This window comes from Haliaeetus leucocephalus, unplaced genomic scaffold (assembly GCF_000737465.1).
Source record: "Haliaeetus leucocephalus isolate CR32 unplaced genomic scaffold, Haliaeetus_leucocephalus-4.0 Scaffold206, whole genome shotgun sequence".
Lineage (NCBI taxonomy): Eukaryota > Metazoa > Chordata > Aves > Accipitriformes > Accipitridae > Haliaeetus > Haliaeetus leucocephalus.
Genome location: NW_010972642.1, coordinates 3882836 through 3893710, shown reverse-complemented (window position 1 = coordinate 3893710; position 10875 = coordinate 3882836). Strand labels below are relative to the sequence as shown.

At 40.1% G+C, this 10875-nt stretch overlaps 1 protein-coding gene across 1 annotated transcript in view; it reads right to left on the bottom strand.

Moving 5' to 3' along the window:
* Nucleotides 1-7888: 7888 nt before the first annotated feature.
* Nucleotides 7889-10875, bottom strand: part of EPS8 (epidermal growth factor receptor pathway substrate 8) — a 55865-nt gene continuing 52878 nt past the window's right edge. Inside the window, exon 20 of the mRNA XM_010566124.1 lies at nt 7889-8477. Coding sequence (XP_010564426.1) covers nt 8364-8477 — 114 coding nt within the window. The 3' untranslated portion in view covers nt 7889-8363. The remainder of the gene's footprint in view (nt 8478-10875) is intronic.

The following is a 10875-nucleotide window of genomic DNA, read 5'->3' as shown; positions in this document are numbered from 1 at the left end:
CTAGAAAGAAAATTAACTCTATCCCAGACAAAAGCAGGACACCTACCAAGAGGTTTGTTGATGGGGACAAGCTGTGAGGATGTACATCAAATGCTGTTTAAGCTAATGAGCTTTAATTCATTAGGTGGCAGTAATAACCCAGCCATAACCTTAATATTTGCTTTTGGGTGAAGCAGGAAGCTACAGCCTTTCAACGCAAACTGGCCTCTCAAATAACTGCTGGAGAGCTGGGCTGTGGGCACCAACACCAGCCGTCTCTGCTGAGTGTCTGTGGTGTTGCACATGCGCCTTTATTAGCCTCTGTGTACATCATTCCTCTGCCTGTAAAATGAACTCCAATTTGCCTCACTTCTCCTAATGTTTGAGTAGTTTACTGTCTAATCTGAGTCCCAGAGCCCAGCTGCTTCTACTGGTGGGCTGCAGTCCCAGCCTGTATCCAATGGCTGGCAAAAATAAATGCCAAGAACTGTATTTATTTCCTTATTTATTTCTAAATCATTCTGTGTTTGGTTTCAGGTGAGACCATGAAGCACACCCATCTTCCCTTGCTTCTGATTTTTTTTCTTTTGATGGTTTGAATGGCCAGTTGTTCTGCCACGAGAGACCGCTGCTTTGCAGTACACGGACAATGAAAGAAAGAAACTTTTAACTTTCTGAAGCACTGGGGAGACAAAGCCTTAACGAGCCTGCGGTGTCTTTTGAACTGTTTAATTTCTGGACATTTTTTTAGAATACTGGACCAAATTCAACTAAACAACATGAAGGAAAAGACACTATACGTGCATAAAATAGATTGCTCCAGAGTGATGAGTTTTTGTTCGGTACTTTTGGTTAATTTTTTTAAATTATTTTTTGTTTTCTGTGCAGGTTGGGCTTAAGGTTAAAGTAAGTGCAATATTTTTTTAATGGTTGACTGAAGAGCTTTCTTCATGTGTCACTGGTCTGTGCTAATGTCTATAGGAGAGCAGGCATTGTTAGTATCTAATAATACCTCATTAGTAAATAGCGAGGCATGAACATACATGAAGAAATCCGGAGATTGTGAGAGAAAAGGGGGTGGGAGGGTAGAGGGGTTTGCTGGGTACATGGATTTGACTGTTTCCTACAGCACTGATGTACGTGGGGTCTGGGGGGAGCACAAGACCCGAGGAATGAACTGACAAGCAGAAATCCAAACCATGAAGCCTGAAGCTGAAGCAGGCAGCCAACACTGACAGATAGGGTGGTTTCGGTTCTTAACTGTGCTACTACTAATTAAGCAGAGGGATTGCTCTTTTTGCCAACCTTTTCAGTAAAGCCACTGATCAGGCTCCTGTTTTAGATTAATGTAATCAAAGGGCAGCTGAATTTCAAGCTGGGATATCTTAGACTCCATTACTATCACATTTAACTGTCTGAGCAGTCTATGGTGCCTATACCCCTCATTTGTTTATTATTTTTAATAAGTATTAACCCCATGTAAAAACATGAAGCTGATTCAGGTTGGGGGGGGAGGGGGGCACAGGGCAGAAGGATAAAAAAAAAAAAAAAAAAAGTGCTTTAACAGATGTAACTATTTCTCCAAGCCAGGAATTCACATTTGGCATGTGAAGGGCTGGTTATTGCTTTATTGCTACAAGGCTGCCAAAGCGTTGGTATGGATTCCTGCAGGGGCTTCGGGGTCAGGGCTGGGGGGGTCTTTTCTTTTTTGCTGTCAGTTTCAGTTCTAGTCAGAGTAATTAGCTATATATATATTATTTTTTTGTCTTTGTATAATTCTGGTACATCATTGTGAATTGTGACATGGATGCTATCAGAATGGATGTTGACGGCATTTTTGTAACCTGTTGCTTTGTGTCACCTCATTGGAAGTTAGCAGCAATGGTACTCAATGTAAACAAAACAAACTTGAACTGAAAGTAAACACACTGGATTGCTTACCTGTGAAGAAGTCACTATCAGCAAAACAGCAAACACACCCACATATCCTTTCTATTCGCTCCGCGGCCTGCTATCGCCTGTCAGGGTACCAGGGTGTAGTTTGGTAGCTCAGCCACTTCCAGGAGCCTGGTAACCTCCTTCAGATGATATTTGATTTTCTTCTTCCAAGGAGTTATTCCACTAGCAGGTAAATAGGTGTATATTCCTTTAATATCTACTTCATCATCATATTGGTTACAATGGAAAACTCCCTTCAAAGAAGTATCCCATCTATATTATGCAAAACTGCATAGACTTAACATAATCCCCCAAATAAAACAGGTCCTTGCAAAGGGTACTGAAGAAACTGGGCTCTACCTCTGATTATTAAATGCATATGATATGAACTGCACACCCCTCCTCTCTCCGTGCATCTAATACTGTTTCCACTAAGCCCAGTCTTAAAGCAGAGGTGCTATTTCTCTAAATAAGATGCACAGAGGTCAGTGCAAAAGGGCAGAGAGCCCTGCCTTCAAGGAGCAGATTGCTAACAAGAAAGGCTTCAATGGTAGACGTTTCTCTCTCATTTCACCAGTGCGCCTCAGCTGGAGGGCTTGCCATTTCAGTAGGAACAGCAAAGATTTGTCTGGCCTAATTTGAACAGAAGACAGAATTATAAATGAGCATTTGACCATTCAGACCTTGTCTTCATGCTTTTTAAAAAAAAAAAGTTTCAGAGTTTCATTATATGTTTACTCAGAAAAAATATTCACATCCCTCTACAGCACTAGCCAGGGGAAAAAAACCCAACAAAACAACAAACCACAACTGTTCTTGCTTTCTCATCTACTGCCTCCTCCCTCCTGCTGGCCATTTCCCATCAAGTCTACATTTATTCTGTATCATAGACCAGAGTAAGCAGGTTACTTTTAAAACATTCACATGCACACAAAATATCACAGCATGAGCTGGCTGTAACAGAAGCTTGGCTGAATGTGACAGGGTATAAGATTGCTGCAAAGATGCCAAAATCACATTGTTGCAAACAATACTGCCTGAATAGCCTGAATTTACTAGACAGTTTTTGAATGCATGTCAAAAAATCATTCCATTTGCACAGTAACACGTGGGTTTCTTTCCTTTAATAGCTACTTAATCACAAAATCAATTACTATGAAAACACCTTCAGAAAAATACCTTTTCCTACCCCGTATGGTATGCAAAACTGCATAGCTGGGTGTGTTGGAATGGCAGTGGAAACCACGTCTCCCAGAGTTCAAGACACAAGTAAAGCAAGGAAATAGTCTGGGAGACACTGTGGCTCAGAAGACTCATGCAGAGCCTTTTAGCCTGAATCGACATGTCACACTTTCGGTTTTACCTTGTCACACTCCTTGAAAGCAAGTCCAAAAGAGCAATGTTTTGGGACTCGTGCTGCATGTTGATATGGTTTCCAGCATCTGTCAAAATAAAACTCTCAAGTCATTGCAGCTGCAAAGCTGTCTGAAGATTCAGGTTTTGTAATAGGTTTTTTTGAATTATGGGTTTCATGCCTATAGTTCTGCTGACACCACAGATGCTCTATATTCATCTGCTGCTCTTACAGCATCTACTGACCCAGACGTATGTAAAAGCAGCTCTGCACAGTGAGCGACCATTAACTGAAACCAGGGCAGGTTTTCTCCTTGTTGCCTCATGCTGTGCATGCTGCCCCGGAAGGAACAAGTAAACCTAAGGACATGTTTTAGAAGACCTAAGAAGTTTTTAGATCCACGTGCAAAAACATTGTCTCTCCTAGCATGCCATGTGCAGTGAGACCTGACATACTTGGCTCTTCAGAACCGTTTCCTTCCATCCTCACGCAAGGATTAAGAACAGGTTGAGAAGCCTTACTTGTGCTTTACTTCATTTTACAGGTTTTTTTCCTGTGCCTAAAAGACAACAAAGTTGCCCCTTGTCAAATATCCATCATCATAATCTTAGGCACCAAAATGGCCTTTCCTTCCCTGAGTGCATTAACCACAGAGTCACAGCACCGCCCTCCCACTTCTAACTTTTTAAAGGGCTTGTGTGAAAACAGTAGTTTCATTCGGGCAGGCAAAAGCTGTTGCTTTCAGCCATTTCTTGTGAGAGGATGACATTGTTAGTGCTGTTGACATGGATGGGAGCAGGGGGCTTTGAGCTTTGCTGCTGCTGTGATGGGCAGCAGTGGTGGCTAGGAAGCCTCCCTATTTTCCTTCATCTCCTCTTTTATTCTACAAGTATTACCAAGAAGTAGAAGCACAGACTAATATCCCGATACTGGTTTTGGTCTGGGTGTTGAAATAGTAGTAGTAAAAGGCCAAAGTTGCAACCTAAGCATGTAACTACAGAGAAACTGAAAAAAGATACTGGAGAGCCAAAGGCAGTTAAATAGGCACTTATCAGCAAAAATAAGGCCACAGTAAAATCCAACACATTTGTGAAATACTTAAACACAAGACCCAATGCACACTTACAAAGTCCCTCATTTTGCACTTCCCATACATAACACTGTTGCTTGTATGCAAAGGTAGGAGGCTGAGCACAGAAATATTCCCTCAAATACTCTTGATCTATCAGACTCAATCCTTAGACAGGGATGTTTGTTTCATGTTTTAGACACTACACAGGCTCCACAGTTCAGGAAAAAACATCATAGAAAAACTGGGCTCCTATAAAATGGTAGCTTTGCCAGAAACATGGATTCCCATTCATAATCCTGTTTCCCTTATGCATGATAGGCAGCCCAGGAAAACAAGTGGAGATACATGCTTGAACAAGGATCTGGTGTTCAAGCTATAGCTTGCTTCTGTGTGTGTCCAAAAAACCTGAAAACTCAAAATGTCTTCACTTCCCACAATAAAAATACAATGAAAATTCTGATAGTTACATGTTTCCTAATTAGGAGGACTTAATCCACATCATACAGTTATTCATGGATTTCTATTTGTTCCCTTAGTTAAATTAGCAAAGTACTGATGTTACTGTCCAGCAAAGCACTTCCAGGGACACTTTCAGAGTTTCACAAACACTGATGAATACAAAGTCACTGGGAGCCCTGCACATTTCAGAATATCGTATCATTTTGGATATCTACTCCCCCATAAACCACTGATTTCTGCACACATCCATAATGTGGAAGTCTGCACTTATTTCCCAGCCCCACTCAAAACACAAACTTTTATATAGCACAATGCTTTGAGCAATAAAAGTATGTATAAAAATCTCACTTATAGATCACAATTTGCCAGAGCAAAGCACTGTTTAACATTTGAATTGCTAGACGGTAAGTAAACTGTTCCATGCATCAATATTGGTTAGAAGTGTTCTTTCTTTCTGAATTAAATGTGAGGTTTCACAGTGGTTTTCTCTCCCCATGGCATCCCAAGGGAACAAGCAGACTAAAGGAGTGGGAAGAAGTGCCTTGCTGATGTGAAAAGGTATGCGCTTAGAAAGCATAAAACTGCTGAGTGAACACAGGCTGCTAAAACCCCCTCCACCCAGTTAAAAAGGCACTCAATGGCAGCAAAATAGCAAAGTAATTCCTATGTTATCAAACACGACTCCTTTTTCGACATATAAGGCACTTTTCTGACATTTAAAAAACCTGTTTTGTTTCCCTTTCAATGGCACTTTCACATATCACATCTTTCTAAAATATTAGTGTAAAAAAAATAATCCTCACAGCTCATAATCCTAAAGCAAACATTGAATGAAACATCACGTTTTACCACTGTTTTCGTTTAAGACACTGAAAATTTCAAAGAAAACATTTTATTTTCATTTGAGGAACGCCAAATGAGATCCCCTTTTGATTTCTCATAACTGCCAACAAGCTTAAAATTCAAAAACTGCGCAGCAGAGGGGTGAAGCTCCCTGCAGTGCTTTAAACCATCAAGGAAATTCCAGCAAAGAGAGAAATATCTGCCTTAATGGCATTCAGATTTCACAGACCATAACACAGAAATCATAAAGTCTAGTTCAGCAAAGTTAAAGGGTAAAATACAACTCGAGTTGTACTGTATTAAGTCATCAGTAGTTAATTTAAAAACTATGAAAAAACACAGAAACAAACCAACCAACCAAACCCCAAAATTACTCTGCTTATCCCTCAAGTATCTGGAAGGGGTCTCCCATCTCCAAAGATGCCTCTGAGCACACTGACCACATTCAAACTTGTCTGGCTCTTTCTATATAACTTAACAGCTACACAGAAAGCCAGCTTCCAAAAAACAGTTGTGAAGGCACCTCTTTTCTCTCGGAGATGAAACATGGGCGCTTCCTCCAAGACGTCCGCATGCCAAACTCCACAAAGTCTGAAAAGTCTCAGAGCTGATGCCTCCTTCTGGGCAAAAGCAAACCCTATGCTGAATGCTAGAATAAGCTTGCAGAGAATATGAAGATCAGCTTGATATTTCGGTAACAAACAGGGGAATAGAGGTGCAGGTAACCACCACAAGGCCTTTTATGGAATCAGACACACTTTCCATGAGAAAAGACAGCGACCCTTATTTTTAAATATGAGTTTCAAAGACCTTTTTAGAAATTTCCTGCTCCTGGTACTTACAAGTAACGAAGCATCTATGTAAGAGTAGCTTCAGATCTTCCTTTCTTTCTTTAGTCATTCACCACCCAGTGTAGGGGACTTTGCTGTACAGTGAACGCTCTTCAGGCTAGGTATGGACGCTTACTAGAGAGGGTGGGGAAGAAGAAATTGTAAACGTGTATCAGCGAATACATCAAGCCTTTGGAGGTCTGGGCTTGACCTTCAATGAGGGGACAGGCAGTGAGACAGACCATTTTCCCCCCTAAAGCTATGTATACAGGTTGAATGGATACAGTTACCATGCACGTGTGCTGGTTCAAATGCTTCCTATAGGGAGAAAGCAATCAAAAATCATCGTTTCTTTCAACTGGGTAAGACAAGAATCCATTTCTTAGTGATAGCTGTGGCAGCTGGAGTCTTCAGTTTGGGATTTGTCACTTCTTGACCCATTTCTGGATAAGACTACATTTAAATGACAAGTGTAGAACCTACGTACTTTTCACAGGCATAGAGAATATACATGAAATGTAAAAATATACATGGACACATAACCAATGCACAGAAGATGTATTTGTAAGGACATTTACAATAAATGGCACTAAACACTTTTATTAAGTTTTTAAATTTTTTTACGAAAAGCGAATAGGATTCTTTTTTCCCTTGTACGCAGAGGAAGAGCAAACTAATGGCAAAAATCAAGAACACTTTCTTATTTCAATACCATCTTTGTAGCCACAAAGATACAACTATTTAACAGACAAGAAATACTGTTTATTGCAGACTTTAAGCTGATTCATGTGAAGAAGGCACTATGAAACTTAATCAAACTAGATGATTAAATTTGTCTAAATTAAGTGATATTATATATTATATATAATACATATATCATATATAAAATCACACAACCATGTGAAATAACAGAACATTTTGTGACAAAAATCATTGCATCTTCAAAAATATTTGCTGGGAGGGATGTTTCCTTTTCTCCCCCTTTTGCCTCCAGGAATCCACTTTTCCAAAAGATTACATTTATAAAGGAACAATAGCTTTTTAGATAAGGAAAAACTCACATCTGGGATCAACACACAGAGAAGTCTAGATTATACACTGTTCTTTTGATGGGTTAAGTTACAGACAAAAAAACGCAAGTATATTAAAAAAAAAAAAAGTACTGCAAATAGTTTCAAGGCTACCTACAGCAGATCTGATCACCCCTTTGAGCCGAGTTGTGTTAATATTTTCTAGTTATTCCTTCTTGTGCAATATTATAGTTCATTACGAGTGAAGTATTGATAAAATCAATGTACAGAGTATTATTTTGCTATAAACAGCATCATTAGTAATAAAACATCTTGGGAGTGATGCAAGAAGGATTCAGTCTATGTTGGGCTGCTGTTCATGCCCTAAACAGTTCCTCTCTGATTGCTGGCATCAATGACTTCAGTAAACATCCTGCAGCCCAATGCATGACAAGACAGACTGAGCCAAAAAGACATAATTGCCCACTACAGCAAGAGATGGGATTCAGAATCTTGTTATTACTGAAAGGTTCAAATGCTTTTTTATTGCTGGCTCAGCTTCCCTCGGATGAATCACAAAGACATGTTCCAGTTTACCTGTCATGTTAATTCCATAAAGTCAGGACTCATCTTTGGGTGTAAATGAATCATGTGCCAATATTTTCACCCGTCAGGAACCTCCATTGAATTTCTCATCTGTACATTTTTAATGATGAGAAGCCAGCAGCAGGTACTTCTGTGGAGACTACTGTAAATTTTCTTTATGATGGCTAGTTACGTTTACAATATAGTAAGACATTCACCTTCACTGCTTCCTAAAGCAAAGCTGGATGGTATAATGCTATGGACAATAGAATTAAAGAAAAGAGGAAACACATTTAGTGGCTGCTTCCTTCATCAAAGGACTCCACACCTGAATCTGTGGCAGCTGCACTGATTTTTTCTTGTCGTCTTCTCATAATTTCTTGCAGTTCTGAACTACCACTGTTAGCCTACAAACAAATAAAAAAGAAAAAGAGTTTACTTGTGGGTTTGACATGTCATGAAGTTCCTCTGCCAGGATTATTATTAAGATAGGTGTTTGAACAACTTAAACCCACCTTGCAGCTCCAGAACTAAAAATGCACTAAGAATCTGGTTAAATAACATTTGGAATAGGAAAGTATTCACTAGTGTAAATATGGACCAGAAAAGAACCTCCAGAGCATTAAAAGTGTCAGCTTGACTTTCAGCACTGCTTCTCATCTTTAATTCTCATGCAAGCCCCTGGAAGTGTTGTACCTTTATGGGAATATGGGGTGAAATATGGCTTCAGTAAAAGCTGAGTTAAAGCTCAACAAGTTTGTCAGGATTCCACCCTTGAGTACTTAAAAATCAGGGCAATCGTATCTAGAAATGAAAGCACATAAACCCTTGGTGGTTTTAGATTTATGTAAACACAAAATTCATGCACGCACATGTGTTTGCACAGCCAAGGCCCAAGTAAGGATTCGGTCTCAGTATCTCACATTACACAATACACCGTCATGCATTTGCTGTTCAGAGACACAGGTTTCAAAGTTTGAGCACAGTAATAAGAATTGAATCATATTACTATATTAGCAACAGTGAAGTATTGTGAGGACAAGGCTTTATTTCACCTTTTAGGTTGAAAAATAGGTCTGCTGAGCTAGCTGCAAACAGATTGCTTTGACAACGTAAATGAAGTTATTAGCAAGGCCAGGACACATACCCACTAGAGCAGAACTTTCCAAAGCGTGCATGACTTTGAATAAAACTAGAGGATTATAAAGCAAGAGCCATATCTGCCACTGTGTTATTTGCCTATGACGTGACCTTCCAAGCTTCAAAACTAGCTTCCAAAATAGCTTCTGAATAAGGAAGCAGAAACTGTTTTTGAAATTTGTAAAACAAATTTCAGGGCTGTTAAGAGAAAAATCTTTCCACTGATTCTGAACTCTGAAAATTTATCCCATTACATAAAATTTAATTTAGATTTATCCCATTACATCTATTACAATACATTATCTGATGCCATTACCTGGCAGACAGGTTAGGTGTCCACAGGGAGAGAGGCTAGGATGCTTCTCCTAGGTAAATTACCATTGCTTTCTTCTCCCAGAGTGGAAGGGCAAAGCAGGGGACTTATAATTGACTCTCTGAAGGTGAGAGAGCAGTTTTATTTGTCTTAATTCATCTTGTCCTTGCCCACTTGGTTTCAGATACAGAGCAAGTGCAGCAGTCACCCATTACTGAAGTCACACAGGAAAAACATCAACAGATACCCAACAATGTGCTTTATCAGAGGTCACGTAGAAATATTTTTCTGAAAATGACTGAGCAGCCGAGGCTGAAACAGTTTACCTTCCTGATAACATCGGTAACATGACTGATGAGCTTGAAATGCTGCTCAACTAAACCAACTGCAATACATCCTGTGACTTAGCACAACAGGCACATCCTACTCAGAGGCAGGGTACAGCATAGCTCGGTAGCCTAGGGCTGGTTTTAGGAATACAATTTTTGGAACAGACTGCTAGACCTTAGCCTTAGTGATTTACCCAGCTTAGTCTCTAACCTCTACTGTTCAATCCCACCTCTGCGCCCGGGTTGTTCCTTTCACCGAGGTGTCAAAGAATAAGCTATTTTTCCAGGCAATTTGATACATATATTAGACATAAACCATTTTCAATTTTAAAGCCATGTCTGCCTGCGTTTCCCATTGATGCACTAGGAAGACAATGAGAATGTGGACCTGAAGTGTTCCCTTCTGGAGATGACAGAGGTGGTGCTCAGGATATTGTGTCTCTACACTTTTCTTCTGTAGTGTTTTTCAAGACCAGAGCTTGAAATGCTCAACAAAAGTTGAGGAAATGGACACATAAGAACTCATAATCATGGAGGCTACTAATGTTTTCACTTTGCAATGAAAAAGTAAATCCACATATATGATGAGCCAAGCTGCTATAATACCCTGTACTTGGCATACAAGGTGAACTTCAACTCCCTGGAGCAGCCCCAGAAAACAGCTCCTGAGAAGGATACTCTGATCAGTACAAAGAGTGTGGTGCACCCTGCCTCCTCCTGAGACACTGCTGCTTGCCACCACCATTTCCCCTGGCAGAAAGGTGTTTGGCCCCGGCTACAGCCAGCTCTCTGCTGTCTTGACTCACTGCTCTCATACAGAGTTATCTTTCAGCTTTTGCTTGGCCAGACCTAGAAAGCTGGCTGATAAACCCCAAACACCTTCCCCGCACTTGCAGTCTGTTACTCGGTCATGTTTATACAAGGGCCACAAAACTCCATTAAGAATCTTGCTTCCTTGGATGTATTAAAATCTGGTGTGATTCAAGGACGAATGGAGTTACCCTATGTTGTGTTAACCCCAGC